Source organism: Sturnus vulgaris, chromosome 8, assembly GCF_052056855.1.
Source record: "Sturnus vulgaris isolate bStuVul1 chromosome 8, bStuVul1.hap1, whole genome shotgun sequence".
In the NCBI taxonomy this organism is placed as follows: domain Eukaryota; kingdom Metazoa; phylum Chordata; class Aves; order Passeriformes; family Sturnidae; genus Sturnus; species Sturnus vulgaris.
Genome location: NC_142250.1, coordinates 33,032,968 through 33,052,359, shown reverse-complemented (window position 1 = coordinate 33,052,359; position 19,392 = coordinate 33,032,968). Strand labels below are relative to the sequence as shown.

Below are 19,392 nucleotides of genomic sequence, written 5' to 3'. Positions count from 1 at the left end.
CTAAAAATCCTCAGTCTGGTTTTTCTCAATTTAAATATTTTTGTTACATGATGTCAGATAAGATGTCCTCAGCTGAAATGTAACCCTGCATGAGCAATGTGCCACTGAAGTGAGTTCATGCAGGAATTATGCAGGCAGCTGAACTTTCACACCTCTTCTTCTAGAATGCCTCAAATGCTGCTCCCAAAGCTGGAGCAGCCAAAAGGTTACAAGACATTGTGTATTCTCACATGGTGCAGCTGACTGTGAAAATGAAACTAAAAGATGCATCAACCTTCTACCTACAACTACACAGACAGTTCACAGCCCAAATGCTACACATACTGCAGTATAATTTACATGCTATATTGTTACTTAAAAATAAAGAGTGACAGCTCTCAATGACCACTCTCAACCTCCCTGTTAAAAAGAGGAGATTTTCAGATGGGTTTAAACCTTATTTCAAATCCACTCTCATGATTCCAAGTGTAGCTCAGTACATGATCAATTGCCTTGAGCAGATCTGTTTTGGTATTCATAAATTTGGGGTTCTATGCCACAAACATGCTGTCAGGTAAAAGAAAATTTGCATTTGTAAAATTAACAAGTCAAGTATAGGACCCCTTCCTCCCCTGCTGCTTTCATTTCACATGGATGCAGCTGAAAAATGGTTCATCTTCCTTGCTTAACTGCTAATCTCTTTCAACAAAGCATTGCTTAAAACTGTTCACAAAGTGAGAGGAATCCTACTGACTCTATGAATACAAAATATATTTCTAAATACAAAAAAGTGCACTTCTGCATACAAAATTCCATAGTTGTTCATAAAATAATAATGACTTTGCAGAAGATGTTAAGATCTGGAAATTTCTGTAAGACAACCACAGATCTCCATGTTATAAATATTTCTGTTCAATGGTGACTTCTAGGGTGAGGGGGCAGCCGAATTCCTGTCTCAATCCATAGATGTGACACAGCAACATCAGAAGGGAGGACATGAATAGAGAAAGGCATGTTTTGGCCTTGATGAGAAAACAGCTGTCAGACTTCAACTATAATGCTGCACTAACAAATCTCTGTGTTGAGAAGAGTGTATTTAAAACCAATTACTGCCTTTACAGTTCCAGCTTATAAAATCACAAGACTAAATTAAGCTTCCATATTATTTTATTTCCCTCTTAAAATATAGCATCGAAGTCCTGCACACATATAAATATCCCTACAGTTTCTTACACACTTTCTATCCATCATTACTTAAAGTGCCCAACTGTGAACATTAAAAGTAAAAACATTACTGTTAAGAGTGGCTATACTTGTAGGACTGGTATTCTGATAATGCAGGCCACTGATTTTACAAAAATCACCTGCAAAAGAATACACCTTAAACAACACGCATCAATATTAACCCTGAAGTCATTTTTCTTTTCCATTCAGCTGATCTAGAAGCAATTGATGTACAGGGTTTATTTTTGAAACATGTCTTTTACATAGTGTAAGAATAAAGAATAAATGCATCACTTTCTTTCTAGCTCCCTCCTTTCCCCACAAAGTGTTTACTGTGTCCCAAGCTGCTAGGTTGATTAAAACCAGTTGAAAAGAGCTCCGGAAATGCATGCAACTTAAAATTCACTTAAACACACTTTAAGTTATAAAGTCTGAGAGATTTCAACTTCAGCACGTGGCTATGGTTCAGTTGGGTTATTGGATGTGTTCGTCGTGGTGGCGAGGTTGGTAAACACTTCTTCCTTAGTTTCAGGCTGATGTCTTTCCATTTTGGTTTCCTCTTGAGCATTTTTATCACTGCCATCTCCCTTGCTCTTGACTACCACAGGTTCAATCTCCATGATTTCCTGTGGTGGCTTCGGCTCTGGCAAATTTGGCTGAAGTCCATCAACTTGAACAGGTTCTGGGACATCTTCTGCTTTCTGTTCAAGTTTTTCCAAAATGGTCTGGACCTTCCTCACACCATCTCTCCTGGCCTGGCGCACATCTGCACGACCCTCAGGGTCCACTGAGTCTAAGGCTAGCAACTCTTTGGTCAAATACTCTTCAATCATCAAGTACTTTTTGTCAGTTTTCTTGCCTTCAAAGGAGTTGACTGCCTGCTCAAGCATTTGTACTTTCTCTAGAATTGCTTCTACTTTCAAAACGCCAGGATGCTTTTGAGGTTCTCCCGTTTCCATCGTCTTCGGTGGTGCTGCTTCTTCAGGAGGAGGCCTTTCCTGGGGGGGAGCAGCCTTAGCTGGGGAAGGAGCCTTTTTGTCAGCTTTCTCTGCCATGGCTGGAGGCTTCTGGGGTGGTAGTTTAGGATCTGGTTCTTGGTGGGTGACCTGGATTGGGATGTATGTGGAGGGTGCCTCTGTTTCGGGTGGAGGGGCTGCCTTGTTTTCAGGCTTGATTTCAGGAGGAGGGGCTGGTCTTGGTGGCTCCTGAGCTGGCACTTGCTGCTGAGAAACCTGGTGAGCAAGGCAAGTTTTGTGTTGAGACACAGCACTCCTTATTTCCCTCTAAAGAACAAGTAATCTAACATCTAATTTTCTGTACTCCTAGCAGTGCAATTTTCATACACCAGATGATTAATCTTCCCTGAGCATTGCTGCATTTTACTGTTTTAAACTGAAAAATTGCACTGTGCTGAGCAGCTATTATTGTCACCAATCAACTCTCTCAAACATTGAATTTCAACCCACCAAATCCTGCTCATGCTCAAAATCAGCCCCCTAAGCAGGTTTGAAAGACAGGACTTTTGAGCAAAGCCTTCACTTAACAAGTCAGTGAGATTACTTGCAGCTGACTAACACAACCAATATTTCATTCCCTGTTTCACTTATTAAGGGCTCATCTTTCCTGAAAAGCCAACTACTTTGCTGAGTTTTAATCACATTTTTGGGCTAGTCTCATCCTATTCCTGTTTTCAGGACATTCTTTTTTTTGTTAATGCTTATTCTTAATCTTTAACCTATTTACATGCAGAGGTTACTGTGTCAATCTTATTACACTATAGTGATTAGAGACTATCCTTGGGATTACTCCAGTTTTAAATCAGCAAATCAGAAATCCCTTGAAATTGAGATTAGTTTTGAAATCTCAGCAGAAAACTGAAATGTATGATATCTGTATTTTCCTCCCCCTGACACCCCCTTTACTTACTTGGGCACATAAACAGTGATTTTGAAAAATAATAAATCCAGCTCTTACGGATTTAAATGGCTGGAGTAAAGTATCTGTATTTTATTTAAAACAAGTACATATATGGCCTGTGCTGAAAATCTGTTACTGCTTTATCTGTTAAACATAATATTTGCTTAGGGAGTGCAAATTCTCACCCACAAAAATAAATCAGCATTGACCTAGAATATGCCATTTCATCTTGAGTCTTCCTTGTTTTGTCCTAACCTGGGTTTTCAAAACTATTAACCTAATTCTGCTCCTGTCATTTTTAATGTGAAAAATCTCCAGAGAAGAAATGAAGGGTTGTTTCTGTACATACCCCCTTCCACACACTCACAGTTGTCTAATTCCCAGTAGCCTTTCAATTGTAGCTTTAGTAAGAATTCTAACGTGGAAAAAACATTCAATAAACAGCAGGTTCTGTGACCAAGAACATGCTTCAAGTCAGAAGAATAAACAGCTCTGGATCTTGCTTATCGTCTTTCTTCATAGCAAAAATTACTTTGTGCATCTGATGCTATCCCCTAAATGGTTCTGAGACATCAGTGAAGTATATTTACATAGATGTCCCAAATCCCACAGACCTGGTTTTCTTCTCATAAACATAATGCAACACCAGTTACCTCAGCATAATTACACCAAATTATACTCTGACAAGAGAAGATTAAATCGTGTGTTAAACCATATTTCAGTGATCCACCACAGTCCTGACAGGTAGAAAGGCAACTTGCTGCTTATCTCAGGATCTCCCAGTCTGTTTAAATACAGCAGTGGAGATTGCTTTATGTGCTTTCATGTATGTGTTAGTACAAGCTCATTTTTCAGCTCTAGCCACCCTCAGGTCCCTGGCAGGAGAATCACTTCCCCATTCTACATACCTGGGGTCTGTCTACTACTGTCTGCACTCGGATGGGAGCTGGGGGCTGCATCTGGGTGCTCACTCTGGCCGGGGAACTCTCCCGGCTGGAGGAGCCTCTCTGAGCCACTCTGAACGGAGACTGCGCTCGCGCCGCCTTGGGCTCCCTCTCCTCCGGCTGGATTTTGTGGAACACCGGCTGGTGGGCTTGGAACTCGCTCTGCTGGGCAGGGTAGTGGGTCTTCTGTGCCTGGTGGTAGGCTTGTGCTGGCTGGCGTGGCATATTTTCATGGATCACAGGGATTGGAATATAACCGCGAGGAAGCGGATGGCTCCCCGTGTTGGGTCTGCCAGAGGTCTGAGGGGAAACTGTTGGGGGGTCAGATGCTCCAGGAGGTTGAGGCTGCCATGAAAACAAAAATCCATTATAAAATGTTAACCACGGTGTGCTCACAACACTTTTCATTCCTAAAGAGAAAATGGGGCAATCATCATAGAAACTGAACTCATGTTTCCGGCATGCGTGGACTCCATTTCCCTGGATTTTTGGCCAAGAGCCTCACTAGACAAACCACATAAATTGAGAGCATCATTATAACAAGTAGGAACCTGAGCTACAGCATTCCCAGCCCTGAAATGAGCAGGGAGTGGATGCTCAGTCAGAATGTTTGCTGCTTTTGCATGGCTGATCCTGTCTAAACCTGCTAAATTTGAGGTAAACTAAAGCTAAGCAAACAAATTACGTGCTGGACACAAACCCAACCCCTTAAGAGCACACAACACTGACTTCTGATGCTGGCCACACAAACAGATTTTGTATGTTTTGTTGGGTTTTTTTTTTTAGAGCATGTCATTAATTTGGTAATGCAGATGTGGCTAATTCCCCTTTGCCTCATCTCCTGTGAAAGGCCAGACTGGAGCTGCAAGAGGAGAGGGCCAGCAAGGCAGGAGAGAAGGGGAACAAGACCCCTCTTTTGGTGCTGATAAACTGCTCAGCTGCCCATGGAACAGCAGGAACCTTGAATAAATAAATGATGGTTTGCACTACAGCACCCATCACTGGCACTGCTGATGTGCAGTTTAGAGTCAACAACACTCTGCAGACAAGGCAGAGCTGTCCAGAGTTGGGAGAAGGAAAAGCTGAGCCTCTTGTCCAGGTACTGCATGGACAAGCATGGTTAGTCAAGACAGCTGAGAAACCTGCCAACAGGATTTTAATTACATTCTTCAAACTCCAAATGGGTTTCAGAGAAGATGCCACCACTGTTGAATTACAGACCTGATATGTTTTCGGCTTGGTGAAAGCTGAATTTCCTGCTCATCTTACTTTGAATAAAAATGAGGCTTATATTTCCATATATTACAAGAATACCAATTTGCTAATTCTCTACAGAGAGGAAGCCAAAAATCTCACCTTCTGAAACACAAAACAAGCAGGGTGACATTTTTTCAAATAAGTTTGTAGTGTGAAAATATTTTCACATGCCAGTGAAGAACAAAAATACTTTACAATTCGCTTTTAAATCTGTCTATGTGTAAATCCATTTCATACAACTGAAATTTGCAATTAGGAAGCAAAGGTCTTCTGAAGTGGCCTGAGTTGTTAGCTGACCGGACACTTGTCTCTCTCACTTTGTTCACCCAGTCTGACTCATGGTGCAGAACACAAGAGGCTTGTCTGCATCCTCCACTTGTGGGGGAACTCGTACAAACCCTAAAAAACCCTCCCCTGCCACAGGGCCTGCTCAGCTCTGCATTTCTCTCTGCAGAATCATTCCAGAACAGAAGTGGGTGACGCTAGAAAAAACCCATACATATTTATGCTGCCGTGACTGTGCACTTTCAGTACTCTGGAAGTGTTGGGAAAACACAATCCTGTGGCGAGTTGGGCTGCCTGAGAGCTAAGCTCCCCGTGTGACATTCAGGCCATAAATGCTGCAAAGACCACAGCAAGCAGAGCCCAGCAGTGCTGACACTCACCTCGGGTCCGTGCGTGGCCGGCGCCGGGGCCGCAGCTGCCGGTGTCTGTCCACATTGTTTATCGGCCACCACGGCCTCGGCCGGGCCCCTGGCCGGCGACTCGGGGCCACCATAGGCACCCCTGAGGGGTGGCTGAGCCTGCCCCGGGGCGGGCACGGCCTCTGTCTTGTACCTCTGCGGCCCCGGCTGCGGGGAGGAGAAGCAGGGGTGCTGCTGCCGGCCGTCGATGCCCTCGTGGATGACAGGAATGGGGATGTAGCCCGCCCGCAGCTTGGGGTAGCCCACGTGTCCTTCTCGGGCCACCGGCTGCTTGGGGCTCTCTCGAGATGGGCCATTTGCTGAGGACTGGCCTTCCTGCAAGAGAGAACAGCACAGAGCACTTGTTGGTAAGGGAAAGGTGCCCTAAAGGTCTGTCCTAAAAGCGGCATCAGCTGGGTATGAGGAGCTCAGAGCCGCTCTGTGCACGGCAGCCAACAGCAGGTGCCAACACTGCAGGCAAGGGGAGGAAGCTGAAAATCTGCTTATGTGTGAGACTTTCACCCCCACTTCTCATAAGCATTCACTGAAATACCTGCCTAATTCTCCCTGGATTTCTTATTTATCGTGCATCACTAGCACTTAGCTGTCAGCCCACCCTCTTCAGAGGGAACTCATCCAATTCAAACTGGTACCAATGGGACCAAAGACGTTTCCTCAGCACCTCTCTGAACACATCTGTGCTACATATGAAAAGACACTTGCAAGGAAGACTAATCCCAACAGAAGCACAAATTTTGTTGGCATTGTTCTTCCCACTGGCTCTTTGAAGAGATACTAGTTCTGCACACTGAAAATGTATTCACTTCCAGCTAAGTAGGATCTGGTTCAGTAAATATTGAGGGAGAGGAAAGGGGAAGACAGGATAACTTAACAAAGAGGAAAACACTGAAAAGCAAGATTTAAAAATCCCTGTGCTGTCTGAGAACACTCACTGGACAATGTCAAAGCTCTGGCAAGGGTGGAAGTGGTTTGTACTAAGAGCCCTCACAAGTCCTCTAGTAAGTTCTTCCTGCATCGGTCATTCTATTTTGAGACCCTGCGAGGGCCAAGTTCCAGATGTATCTCTAAGTCAGATCATATAACAAGCACCTCTGTCATTCAGAGGGTAATGTCATTATTCAGTAAGAGGAGAATTTAATAAGGCGACATATGGTGCAAGTGTTGGAAACCCTATTTTTAAAGGGGTGTTTAAGCCGCAAAAATATTTCATGTTGCTCCTGTACCCGTTAACATACTAATTCATCAGGAATTCACTATTTTACCAACCAGATTATCAGTGTTCTTCCTAAATGAGAGTATCCCCTTAAAAAGTGATTTCTGAGAATTCCTCTTAGCAATAAAACTGCAGAGGATAGAGGCTGTTATTTACGTAAACTAACGAAGACAAAAAACACAGACAGGAACAAGTTCAAAGTCTGAGTCCCACTGTTCCATTTCCTTTTACTCATAAAAAAAAAAAAAAAAAATCCTCCACAAAGGAAGAACTCTAGAAGAGGCACAGAGGAGAGCCAGGCCTAGAAAGTTCGCAGAGAGAAGCAATCTGAAGTTGGCTTTCCCAGCTGCAGAACAAGGATGATCTCATGCCAACGTCTGCACCGGGATCCACGGATGAGTCATTTTAAATCTACCCTACCAGGAAACCACATTGCTCTGCTCCACGCCGACTGTCCGGGGGCTTTCAGAGCCCCACGCACCAACAGCGCTTCTCTTCCACCGGCCTGGCCCCACAGCTCTGCCAGGATTCCGAGGGGTGCGCTGTTATGTCAGCAAACTGCATTTACCGGAGAACAAACCTGAGGCGTGCTCAGCTGACAACAACGCGGGGCCGTGGCTGAGCCAGGCGTGTGTCGGGGCCGATGATTCCCGGCGGGAAGCAGCACCTCGGTGTGCGCTGACTCCGGGCATTCTGCACACGCAGCTGCTCCGCACTGTCCCCGCCGCAGTAACCCGAGCAGCCACCCCACCTACAGCCGCGGCCCCGCCGCTATAAAAAGGAGATTCCCTCACTTCCAGCGGCTCTGCGGGAAGGGTTTTAGGAGCTGGGTGGGCCAGCAGCACCTACAGGTGCTGTGGCAGGAGAAGGCTGTCAGCCAAAGCTGCTCTGCCCCACCTGGTTGTACAGCACTGCCGAAAGGAGTTCTTGCTTTGGGGTCTGCATTGTCTTTAATGGCTCCATTTGGGGATAAGACCTCCAGTTTTCTGGAGTAACCCACAATGATAAATCATTCAACATGGACAGTGTCCCACTTCCCCCACAAGAGTCCAGCCATGGGCTTCCCCTCCCTTGTTTTCATGCCCAGACCTGCGAGGCTGCCCTTATTTTGAACCTTCTTAGCAATCTGAGAAATCCACCACTGCAACTTAAGCCCTGCTAGCAGATACAAAAGAGACAGCCCAAACTCAAGGCAAAAAGCAGGTTGGATTGCTTTTTCAAAGCATGCGGTTCATAAATGAAGTAAAGCTTCTGTCAGTACTTTGGGGGTTTTTGTTTTCTGTTTTTTTTAATAGACTATGCTTCCATAATTTCTCACATATTCTTATAGCTTCAGACAACCTGTGCTGCTCCTGTGGAAAGTTAGCATTTCAAACTAGTCGTTTGTCACAGGCTTTTTTCCCCTGTAGTCAGGTCTAACCACAGAGGCCTCAACTGTGCAGTCATACTGGAACAGCCCTTGGTTAAAGAACAAACACAGCGTCTTGTTTTTCTCAGCATCAGTGGCCCCGAGGCACAGATCAGGTTTAGGAAAGGTGCTCTCATCACGATTCCACTTCCTGGTCTACACTGTCCCCTTCAACACTTAATTAATGCTTAACTCTACAAACAGTTGTCTACATTAGCCACTTTGTATCACCACATCTTTAACATTCTTTCTTCCCGGTTTCTTTTCTTCCCACTGTCCAACAATCACAAACACGGACAACCCAGGTATTCTGAAACTCCCATCACTGGGGAATGGCACCACCAAGGAGGCCCCGGTTCAGGGAGATGCTGCCAGTGGTTCAGGTCTGTATTTAGTGACAATCTGACACAGCAGCGAGTGCGTGCAGATCCCAATGTTCCTGTCTCCAAACTTCTGGCCAAAGCAGTTCTGTTTTGTGCAGGAGAGCCTGTGTCTCCAGCCTGGGCAAACAGGTTCTGGAAGAGACTTCAGGAGAAGCTCAGGTGTGCCTGGGGACACAGTGGCAATGGGGAAGAATGGAATCAAGCTCTGGAAAACTCAACACTATGTTAAAGAAATTCACAGATTCCCTCCTAATGCTTTAATTCCACAGCACAGCCAGCACATCAAAAAGCAGCCATTTTTTGGTTTTATTTGCCTTCTATCACACAGTTCTTGCTTGTTACATTAACAAACCTGTTACCTGGAAAAAGTCCAGAGCTCACATTTAACTCCAATCTGCACAAAGAGAAATTACCAACAAATGAATGACAATTCTTAATGCATCATCCTTCCTGGTTTAAGTGTAAAAAACAGGAACCCAACTCAGGTTTCTGCTTTAAAACAAATGGAAACAAATTTCTCCTGCCCTCATCTAAGACAAGAAGTTCCTTAAAATTGAGAGTAGCTACAAGCAGCAGAGTATCAACTAACTTTCAGTAAGTACAGGACTGACCATCAGCAATCCCAGCTGTGACCACACACTTAATTCACCTTGAAGAGAGAGAGTCCCTCAAAAGGAGGGAGCACAAAAATGCAAAAACTGCCCAACAGTTCTAGCAGACATATCAGGAAGCATGAAATACCCTCAGGGCTCCAGCCTGATGCAGCAGCTCAGGAGGTGCTGAGGTAAGCCATCACATCCCAAACGAGAGGTTTGGCCCAGCTGCAGGAGGGACAGCTCTGCTCGGGGCAGCCACAGCACTCACCCTTCTCTGGACGAGCGTTTCTGTTGTGAGGCCATCACCAGGATAAATAAAGGTGCAGCCAGCACAAGTTGTGCAACTGGAAAAAACACTTCATACCCCCACATCCTACTGCTGGCTTCCCGTGGGAAGGGCACTGTCAGGACTGACACTAAAATCCTTCAGCTTGCTCCCATTTTAAGTGAGTTCTGAAGCCCTGAGCCACTGGAATGAAAAAAGCGACAGTAAGAGCAAAAGCACAACCTTGCACCAGGATTCCCAGTACAGCTGTGCTATCCGGAGTGTTTAATGGATAACTCCTAGTGTGCCCCAAGTCTGCTCAAGTGTTATTCCAGACTCAAACACCAACTTGCAAATTCACTCATTGCTGATGCCAGCAAACTGCCACTGGAGTTTTCCAGATGGCTCTACCATTCCACTTATGTTTGTCAAAATATTCTGCATTCATGTTAAATGACTTGAATAGTTCCATCAAATTCAGAAGCTCCCTTTTGAGACTGCTTACATAACACAATTGTCATTCCTCTAATACTACAATAGTCTACAGAATAAAGTCTAAAAACCTCCTTTGCTTCCATCACATTTTTGCATTTTTCTTAACCTGTACTAATGTTATTTGCAGTACAGTCAATTCAGTCTCTAAAGCAAGTTATTCACACATGTAGCACTCCTGTAGCTCTTGCAGTGCAAGTATTTAAATTGTACTTGTTTTGTAAATATTATCTAGCAGGGGAAAACAAAATTTACCAGCACTGCCAAGAGATTACACAACTTTTCTATATGCAAACAGATGGTCCACTGACTCCAGTGTCATTCTCAACTTGTAAGCTGCTGCTATAGAGTACCATGCAAACAATTCTCAAATGACTGAGAAAATACCAGTACCTTACAAAATCTTACTTGAGAACACACCTTTTATAACCTTAAACCCAAATCCTATATATTTAGGAAGAAGGGAATAGCACGATTTTGTTCTTTCACAATCAAATATAGCAATATAACCAAAGTGAATGACATAACAACCAAGTTTTGTTCATACACTTGCTCAAACCTGTGTTTTATCAGAAATTGCCACGAATAACCAAAAAAAGCCAGTGGTACCCAGTATTCAAATCAAGAATGAAGTAACTATTCCATTTATTAGAGAAAATAGCATTTTTGTCATAGAAAGGCAAAATTTTAACCATTGGAATTAGATTCCACATCCACTTGTACTTTACTTCTGGCCTGATCTTCTTTCCTTATCTGTCACATAAACTACAAAAGTACTACACTACCTTTGCTACCAATGGAAATCAACATATCCCAAGTATTTCTAAGAAGTTCCTCACCAGTGCTGTGTGTTAGAACATATTAATAGCACAACATCAGCATGAGCTGGGTTTTACCAACACTTGCCAGAGAAGTACACAAGCTGGAAGGTACCCAGTGATTTACTCACAGTGCTGACTCCAAACTTCTTACAGCCCTGCCTCAGCTGCTGCAGACATTTGCATTCTCACCCTTTTACTCACAATTTGTGCTTAAATATATAGACTGAGCACATAGACATTTAAGCAAGATATCATTAGCTAATGACTGAAGGAAACCATGAATAAGCTTAGCTGCATGAGCTGTCTCAGGAGACCTTCGTGTCAGTCGCATCATGTAACCCAATTACAGGCCAAGCTGCTTTTGATGTTCTACTTGCTGAATGCTGAGTTTTATTTCCCAACATACACATGTGTAGGCAAACAGGCCTTTTGTTCTCTCTTGTAATTATCAACTTATATTATACAAGCATTACATTAACATTTGCTCTAACCGATGCCATTAGAAATAAATAAACACTATTAAAAACTGAAGGAGAAAAGTAATTCTAAGCTTTTCAGAACAGAGAGCCTTACTGGAACAAATATGTTGGCTACCTTGCAGATCAATCTTGTTGCAGGAACAAAGCCTGTCCTCTTTTAATGACTAGGAGGATTCTTTAAGCTAAAAGGCCTTGGCAAAACATGACAACACCTGCCCTGTGTGCCCATGAGTGGAAGTTGGCACTGAAAGCACCCAATGGGCCAAACTGAACATGTCTGAGAAAGAAACAATGACTGCTCCGAGGAGCAGAGTGCTCTTAGAGAGCTGGGATCACCACCCACCCTGCCAGCTTTAGTGGATGGAGTTAGAGAAAAGCCCTTTAGAGCACTAACACAAATATCCCTGTCAAGAGTGATGAGAATTACACTTTATTCAGTTATTTCTGTTCACTGCCTCATTACCTAAGAAGCAGGTGGTCAAAGGCTGCTTTCCTATTAGTTATGACCTAGGAATCTGAAATACAACAGAAAGCACAAGCCTCAAAATTAGCAAAACAATGCCTCAAAAAAAAGAAAGGAATAAGCAGATAATGGTTGAAGAGTGGGCTATGAATTTCAGTTTATAGTCAGGCTCCACATTTTCATCTAAAATTTCGTTTTGTATACAGCAGTTTTCTGACTTCACTTCCTTAAAGGGCAATTTTCCAACACTATAAAAGCACTTGCGACATTGCACCCCATTTATTAATTATAAGGCTTTGCCATCAGCCATAAAAAAACACTTTCGTGCTACCCGGTCCACTGGGTGATACCAGAAAAGTCTCTTCCCACTCCATGCCTGATTCTCCTGTCTGTAAAACCAAGAAGGAAAAATAATCAAACCAACAGCTTCTGCAACATATTTAAGACACAGCATTTTTCTTTTTGCCTGTAATTAAGTAATGTGATCTGTGTGAACATGGCATTTCTTCTAACTTACATTTTACCTTTACCTTGGCATGAAGAGAGAAACAGCTTACCTAGAGTGATACTGTCTGCACACCCCAAAGCATATTGGATTGTTACCTGCCTTATCATGGCTCAAGTGGGAACAATTCTATTTTTGCCATGTAGTCATGGAAAAGTCCTGCCTGTGCATACAAGTGTTAAAAATACAGTTCCTAGGTAAGAATGCTGCCACCTGGCACAAGTATTTTTCCTTTGTCCTTTAGGTAAGAGGCACTCGCTGCCAGGAGTTACACAAAACCCTGCAACATCTTCTCTGCTTTTCCTCTTGCATTATCTCCAGTATCATTTCTTCATGTTCCTGTCTCTTATTTCCGATTAGACCCACCCCTTGTTTTCAGGTTAATTGATATGTCCATAAGTTAACTCCCTGCTCACCATGTTCTGTCGAGGGGCTTTAAATAACTACACTAAACAGCTGCAGGGAATCTGGGCAAAGCCAGGACACAACCCTCCAAAAAATCCCCTACTGATAATTTTACCACTCCTACCTATTAGGCTTTTTCTGTACAGTACCTTTTTAATCCAGTATTGAACTTGACTAACCTGACAGAATGCACAACAGCATTAGGAATGCAAAAACATTGCAGGTGGAAGAGACTTGAATTGTAACTAAGCTGACCTCACATTCCCTTCCCCTGAGGAGAACCACTACAAGAGGGACAGCTTCAGAGAGGCTGTTCTGACCTCTCAATGCAATTTCTAATTTGGTCTACCAAGGATTTTTCAGTCAACTTGACCATGAGAAGTCAGTGCTCAAAAATAAGCCCACTGCTAAAGAGATGCGAATTGAGTGACTTCAGACTTATTTGGGGAAACAGAGAGAAAAGAGATGCAACAGCCATGAAGGGAGAGGATGGAAACTTAGGTGTAGTCAGTTGTTCCCCAATGAAGCATCAGCAGCAGGGTGAGATGGCTTCTTCTTCCTTTGTTTAGGCCTGTGCAGTCATTGCTGCAGCCAATCTGATCATAGATCACTTTTATGGCTGCTCCCTGACTTGTGCCTGGCTGCTGCAGCTTTTATCACAAACCCAAGGCTCCAGTGAGCTATTGATCACTTCAATATCCATCAGTGAAGCTCAGCACAGTCAATTCCTTTGGTTTATTTTTAGCTGCATTATTTCCCAGGGAATAACAGGGAAACAACACATAGAAGGGGCATTGATAAATACCTATACAAACCTTTTTTGTTTTCTTCTTTATATGTAATCTATATTTATCAACACTTTGGGGAACACCATGTTACCAATTTAATGTCATAAGACAATCCTGCAGGAAGTGTGCAGAACTGTGATGCTCTAAGCTAGCACAAAAAACAAATAAGCATAGGAAATGAGTAATTCTATTAAAGAAAAAAGGAAGAGTGACACTGCTAGTAAACACATTTTTTACTAGATGTATATACATCTTCACAGTATTGATTGTACCTTACTCTTTAAACGTCTTACAGTTAACTAATCAGATCCTTGAAAGAAAATCATTAGTCTACCAAGAAGCTTCATTAATAAATATTTTTCTGTCATTTGGAAAGTCATCCCTTATTTCTCTGACATTTTTTCCTCTTTCTCATGAAGGGCTCCCCAATCCATCCTTATGCTGCAGTGATTTCTTACATGTAACAGAAACAAACATGCAGAAGAATACCCATCCTTCATGTGAGTAAAAATAAAAAGGGCCAGACTGAATGAGGAAATAGCAGAGAACCATCTGAATTCACAATTGCACCTAAAATACAGGGTTAAATGCAAAACCAAGGTCTGGTCTCGTTGCTTTAAAATGGCTTTGCCATGGGTTAAAATTTCAGAAGAGCCACTTCAACTTTTACCTGATTATATATCTGGCACAGATGACTGCAGTCAGCATGGCTACACTGATGTTAAGCCTAGGGTAAGTGAGAAGACCAAGATCAAGCACTTGGGAACAACAGGACTTTATTATGACACGGTCTCAGCTATATTCTTACTTAGCTAGAAAAGCTCAGTTAGTCCTAGATCTGTGCTCCAGCCATTGCCCACTTACCATGTAAAAGGGACAAACATTCACAGACAGAATATTGGTGGATACAGTGCAAGACCACCTCAAAGGGTGGTAAAAATTTGCTAATTTCACTGTCATATTTCAGCAAAAGCAATGCAGTGACAGAGTCAGCACAAGTCTGATCTTTGTAGAATCATCCTTGAAAAGGTGCACGAAGTCTGACACGTGCAGTCAGCTTTTGTGATTCTCAGATCTCTTCTAAAAGCCCCAAGTCCTCATTTGAGCTAGGCTGAGAATGAAGGAAATCAGAAAGCTCTCCCCATCAAATCTCCTTTTTTCCTTTCATTTGTAGTTACGTCCTTCCTACCTGTTTAGGCATTCACAAAAGTCTGGCGTCTTCAAAAATCCCTGCAGGATTTGAAATTCAATGTCAGTGGGCAATTTGCCTTCCTTGGCATTGCTTAGCTAAGAGAATATTTAGGAAAAGACATATTTTCCTTGGGCCTGATTCTAAGATTCTTTTGCTAACTAGTACCTGTCCTTGTGAAACACTCTGGTACTCAAACTGATGATTTCAGCAGCTGTCCACAAATTCCAGCACACACATTTAACTCAAGGCTCTGATAAATGGCTCTGCGAGAGCAGTTACACACAACTTCTACCACCATAAACTGGAGGACTTTTTTTAGATAGGAAGTCCCAAAAATCACCAGTTCATCTCTAGAGGCATTTCTCTGTCTCCCAGTGAAGAAACTCCAAGCACACATTTCTGCTTACAGCCAGGAGTAACAGATTTTCCTGTTTGGAAAAGACTGTATCCCACAAAAGCCGATACAGCTTTTTGTACCTGCCACAGCCCTTGCAATTGGCAGAAGAGGCATAGAGACACTTTTCATCACCACAGATTTCACACGAGATAGGGGTGAAAATTTGTTTTGTTTCAGGCACCCACTCAACCAGAGGGCTGATCCATCAGACAACTTCCAACTCTCCTCACACCATTACTGAAAGCAGCTTGAATCTGACTGTTCTGCTAAATGAGTTAATCTCAAGTGGTAGTCCTGGAACAAAAGCCTTCGAGTAAACAGCATATTTTTCTTCTCAAGTACATTGTATGGCTATAAAAACCACATTATTTTTATTTTTACTGCCATAACAGCTAGTATTAGCAGGTGCCTCCAAAAAGGAGAGAAAATACTTTTCCCTATGCTAGTCTCAGTATTCTTATTATCAAGTTACATTTTTCTAAGACCTCTGTGTATTATTAGTAGAATTTATTCATAGATCAAACGAACTAGCACGTAAAGAGCTGCAAAGGGGGTTAATTTGTGATAGAGAAGTGCGTCCCTTCCTTTTCAAGGCCAGCTGCTCTCACACCGAGCTTTCGGTCACGGTCTGCCCTCACAAACCGGGCAATTACTATTTTAAGAAACGGTAACTTCATAGAATAATTAACACTCCTTGAGCGCTTCGCTCCTCACGTTGTACTTAAGGCAAGGGGAGGAAAAACTTCCAACAGAGCTCGGGTGCAGCCGCATCCCGCAACCGGCGGCCTCTTCCCCGCTGTCCCCCGGCTCCATTCCCCGGCTCACCGGGGCTCCCGCAGCCCCATCCCCGCTGTCCCCTGGCTCCATTCCCCGGCTCACCGGGGCTCCCCCGGCCTCGTCCCCGCCGCAGCCGCCGCTCCCCGGCGCGGCCCCTCCCCGGCGGCCGCCGGTCCCGGGCTCCGGTCCAGCCCCGCCGAGCTCCGTGCCCGAGCCCCTGGCCGGGAGGGACACCCCGGGGGCGCGGATGAACCGGGCAGCTCGGCGTGCCCGGGGTTGGGCGATGTTCCGAGCAGAGACCCTGGGGAATCGCTTTCCCACCAGGCAAATCCTATTTGGCTCAAGTTTCCAGCACTTTCTGCCCACAGCGGCCGCGCCGTCGGGTCAGAGGGCTGTGCTCCCCCCAGGAACGGGCTGTATTGCCCAAAAGCCGCAGAACCTGTCCCGAAAGGGTCACTGCTCCGGGCCCCGGCAGAACCCCGGCCGCTCTCCTTCCATGGACATATTTGGACTGGGATGCGGCTTTTCCCCGAGCGTGCTTCGGAACAAACCGGAGCGGCAGCTGCCGGCAGAGTTTGGGACCAGGGAAAAGAAGACGGAGAAAGAAAATAGAATAGAAAAGGAGCCCGAGCCGGATCTCTCCTTTTTTAAAGTCATCCAACGCTCGGGCAGCTCACAGCTGAAAAATAAATCAGGTTCACCTCTCCCCTGGCAGGCCGGGCGGACTTAACCAACTTTAAATAAACATTACAGGGCCGAGGTATCAGATGATGGAATGCACAAAAAAGGGACTGCAGTGCGTCAGAGACAAAAGGCAGCTCCTGCCCTCACTGCATCGCCACGCGCGGGGGGAGCGCGGCCCCTCGGACCCCCCCGGCCCGGGCACCCCCGGCCGCCCTACCTGCGGCGCTGCCCGCAGGCGCGGGTCGCTCCAGGTCGTGGTGCGGCTGTTGTGATCCACGAAGAAGGGCCAGCCGGTCTGCGGGTCGATCTTGATCTCCCAGCCGGGGGGCAGCGGCTCGGCGCTGCCCTCCATCTGCGGCGGCGGCGGGCTCTGCGCGGCGGCGCTCATGGCGGGGCAGTGCCGGGGGGGGCCGCGCCCGCCGCTTTATCCAACGCGGGCCGGGGGCGGGGGCGCGGGGCTGGAACTGTCTGGAAACGGCGGCGGCGGGGGAGGGACGAGGGGCGGGACGCGGAGGAGGAGGAAGGCGGGGGACGGTGGAGGAATCGCCGGCTGGAAACTTCTGGCTGTGTCCGGCGCGGCTCGGCGGACCCCCGGGGTACCGGGAAGGGCTCGCTGGGAACGCCCCGGGGGCCGCGGGACGGCGTGGCCGGCTCTGAGTGCACGGAGGGCAGGGCTGCTCGCCACGGGCACCGCGGGGTGAATGCACCAGCCGGGGCTGCCCTCCTGCTCCAGCTGGTCCCGGAGCCCGTCCTTGGGGAGCCCGCAGCCCCTCCGGCACTCTCGCAAGGCAGCTCCGACCCACTGCCCCGTGCAGAGAGTCAAAAATCAAAGCTCCTCCCCAAAACGCCCTGCCCCGTGACTGATAATTCCAGGTTGTGGTTGATAAACAGCAAAAATAATGCTTCTCAAGTGAGGGTGTGGGCAGGCATTGTTCAGATTCAACTGGCTTGAACTTTCTCAGCGCGTTGTAAATGCGTGTCTCACTTCGAAATGCACCTGAAGGCAAAGAATGTGTCTGTGAGGTTTAAAACAGAGGCTTTCTGGTGGGTGCTCTATCAGTACGACATGCACTCGGTGAGTTTGGTTTGAGGTAACTGTGCTTCACAATTACACCACTTGCAGTCATCTGACAGTCACAGGAGCAGCCACAGGTGCCTGTTGAGAGTTACTCTAAGTAGAAGTGTGAATGCGCAGTGTCCCTCAAACGCAGAAGTTTCCTTCTGCAAAGCTATTTGCTTAGAGGAATTCAAGGTATGAATCCCTCGAAGGTAGATGCTTAGTCCTGAAGTATCTCTTATTTCAGAAAGAACCCTGCCTCTTCACACCCCTGAGCACAGCCAGAATCTGCTCCTACTCGAGGCAGGATCAAAGATCTCCTGATAGTGCTTGCCACTGGTGGTCATTCATCTTTTGACAGGGGGTTTTGTTTATCACACTGACAAAACAAATAATTGCTAGCACTTGCTTCTTCATTCCTGCACCTCTTCCATCCTGCGTATCCCTTGCTGTCAGATCCACACTGCCCCATCACAGACCCATTTTTCTATCCCTTTGACTCCTAAGTATTATAAATGGATCATTTTTTTTTCCCGAAGTATTCACTTGCAGATTTCTGTGTTGCCATCACCTTTTCTGATTCACCTAATTTCTAAGCAACAAATCCCAAGCTTTGCTCATCTCACAGTCCTGGACTGTGGTGCCTCTCCCTGGCCGTGTTTCCTACCTCTGCTGCCTCTCATGCTCTCTGGTATAAAACCTCTGCTCAGCCTCACCAATGTCAGCAGTAGCCTCAAAAGGCATAGCAGCAATTTATTCTGCTTCTAATCTGCAGAGGAATTTCACTCTCAATTTTGCAACAGAAAGGCAAACTTAGACCATATGTTCCCTGTAGCATATGCCAGAGTCTCTTCCAAATCAACAAAAGCAGCTGATTCAGACACAGGGGACACAGATGTTAAAAAGGTCCTGCAGGAAAATTACTCTAGTAAGTTGAGGAAGTGATACAGATGGGGATTGTAGCCGAGAGAATGTAAACAAAGGCATGAAGAATGGGGGGTCTTTTATTTTGCTGCAGCTGGCAGCTCACCAAATACTCAGCAGAGCTAATGAATATGGTCAGCAAGTAGGTGAAAAATTAATGAAAGGAAATTTCAAAGGGATATCTAACTTAAGTTAAACATTTTCGTGGGGGCATACCCTGCTAAGAAACAGAGGGGGCTGCATTTCACAGAAATTATCATGGGCTAACGATTCAACATTCACTTGAGCTGCTGCAGGGTCAACAAGCATCCAGCTGGAAAGAGAACAGTCTGGGCTGACAAGGAAAAGCCTTTTAGTGATTGAATTTAGTTGGCAAGACATCATGTTTTTTCTGTTAATTAAATGGTCTTTCCTGACAGGTAGGATTTCGCCTGGTTTCTTGTGCAGGTGAAAGCACTGCCAGCCAGGCAGGTTACACAGGATATCTGTACAGAGATGCACGGTTTGCTCTCTGGTGT

General features: G+C 45.3%; 1 protein-coding gene across 1 annotated transcript; it reads right to left on the bottom strand.

The window, feature by feature from the left end:
* Nucleotides 1-1,128: 1,128 nt before the first annotated feature.
* BAG3 (BAG cochaperone 3) lies at nucleotides 1,129-17,363 on the bottom strand. The gene is made up of 4 exons (XM_014886818.2): nucleotides 17,111-17,363; nucleotides 5,987-6,340; nucleotides 4,029-4,409; nucleotides 1,129-2,435 (listed from the first exon to the last, which is right to left on the bottom strand). The coding sequence occupies exons 1-4, from the start codon at nucleotides 17,279-17,281 to the stop codon at nucleotides 1,662-1,664; spliced, it is 1,680 nt and encodes a 559-aa protein (XP_014742304.1). The 5' UTR covers nucleotides 17,282-17,363; the 3' UTR covers nucleotides 1,129-1,661.
* Nucleotides 17,364-19,392: the final 2,029 nt, after the last annotated feature.